Source organism: Seriola lalandi, unplaced genomic scaffold (assembly GCF_002814215.2).
Source record: "Seriola lalandi dorsalis isolate HSWRI2012SDOR001 ecotype SW California unplaced genomic scaffold, Sedor1 jcf7180001978748, whole genome shotgun sequence".
NCBI lineage: Eukaryota > Metazoa > Chordata > Actinopteri > Carangiformes > Carangidae > Seriola > Seriola lalandi.
The window spans coordinates 1-1,282 of record NW_019449414.1 but is presented as its reverse complement, the minus strand read 5'-3'; the positions used below and the strand labels follow the sequence as shown (position 1 = coordinate 1,282).

Sequence of the window (1,282 nt, the reverse complement as noted above, 5' to 3'; positions counted from 1 at the left end):
GCCACGCCACGCCACGCCACGCCACGCCACTCAACACAACCACCCAAAGACACAACCACACACTGGGCTTATGGAAAGTCAAACTAAGTAAGTGGCTAGATTAAAAAAATCAAAAATAAAAAAAAGTTGGTTATTAGTAGGTTCAGATCAGTGAGAGGCGGCGGCACCAGAACACTCAACATCTGTACTCACAGCTGCAAGGCGTCAAGCTCAATCACTCTTTAAACAGAACAAGCAACAAGACAAGGAGTCACCACCAGCTCATCGTGTGATGGAGAGTTAATGAGTCCAGTTAACGATGAAACATGCTCTGTGATGACAGCCTGTTAATGCAGAGGTGGAGACACATCACCACTTCCTCAACTATGAAAATGTGAACAGCTGCTATTGGTTCTTCTTTGATACTATGATTCACCATAGCAACACATAAAAAAAAATGGAAGATCGAGTTTTTAGTTAAGTTATTTTTTGGCCATTAATGCCTTTACTGTGACAGTGAAGAGGAGAGACAGACAGGAACATAAGAGGAGAGAGAGACAGAGAGACCGGTCTGAACCCTGGATACTGCATCAAGGACTCGGCCTTAATGGGACACGCTCCATCAGGTGAGCTACTTCCATTTTAATCCAGTGAATTCCCAGAAATATCAAAGTGTGTGTATGTGGACCAGATTTTAATCTCCTGACATTAATCTCCGCACATTAATGAGCTTCCATATCGACTGTGGGGAAATGAAATGTGTGAGAGGAGGAGACAGAGAGAAGCTGCCAGAGAACAGATCAACTTCATCTCTGTCTCTGGAACTGAAAACATGAGTTTCCCTCAGTTCAACATCAACAAACTGAAATGAAATGAAACAGCAGATAAACAGTTCTAGAAGCATCACTGATATGGTCCTCACCTGACCCCCTTCTTGTTGGCCTCATCGTGGGGCCGGATGTAGTCCACTTTGCCCTTGGAGATGACACACAGGTCGATGTTGCTGCCAGAGCCCAGGTCATTGAAGATACCTGCAGCGATGGCGTCACGCACCAGCCGCTTGGCGTCCTCCTCCTGTGACAGGAAGTGTTACAGGCGGTCAGTCTGGGATCATCAGACACTTCACAGGACAGTCTGCGGTATTTACCATGAATATAAATAATGACTCACCTCCATGTCAGGCTTGTAGCGGTCCTCAAACACGGCCATAGCAGCCAGAGACCCGGAGCCTTTAAAAACAGATTTCAGAACTTTCTTGTAAACTGGCTTACACATTATCGTTTAAAATGGTATGGTAAAAAAT

The 1,282-nt window shown here is 45.1% G+C and overlaps 1 protein-coding gene across 1 annotated transcript; it reads right to left on the bottom strand.

The window, feature by feature from the left end:
* Positions 1-8: 8 nt before the first annotated feature.
* Positions 9-1,282, bottom strand: LOC111658128 (proteasome subunit beta type-7-like). The gene is made up of 2 exons (XM_023410549.2): positions 1,150-1,282; positions 9-1,053 (listed from the first exon to the last, which is right to left on the bottom strand). Exons 1-2 carry the CDS (start codon positions 1,252-1,254, stop codon positions 898-900), a joined length of 261 nt encoding a protein of 86 aa, XP_023266317.1. The 5' UTR covers positions 1,255-1,282; the 3' UTR covers positions 9-897.

Excerpts from the sequence above, each read along its gene's own strand:
- LOC111658128 (XM_023410549.2), bottom strand. The coding sequence starts at position 1,254 with ATGTGTAAGCCAGTTTACAAGAAAGTTCTGAAATCTGTTTTTAAAGGC. Across the intron at positions 1,054-1,149 it reads GCTACAAGCCTGACATGGAG|GAGGAGGACGCCAAGCGGCT; the intron begins GTGAGTCATTAT and ends TTCCTGTCACAG.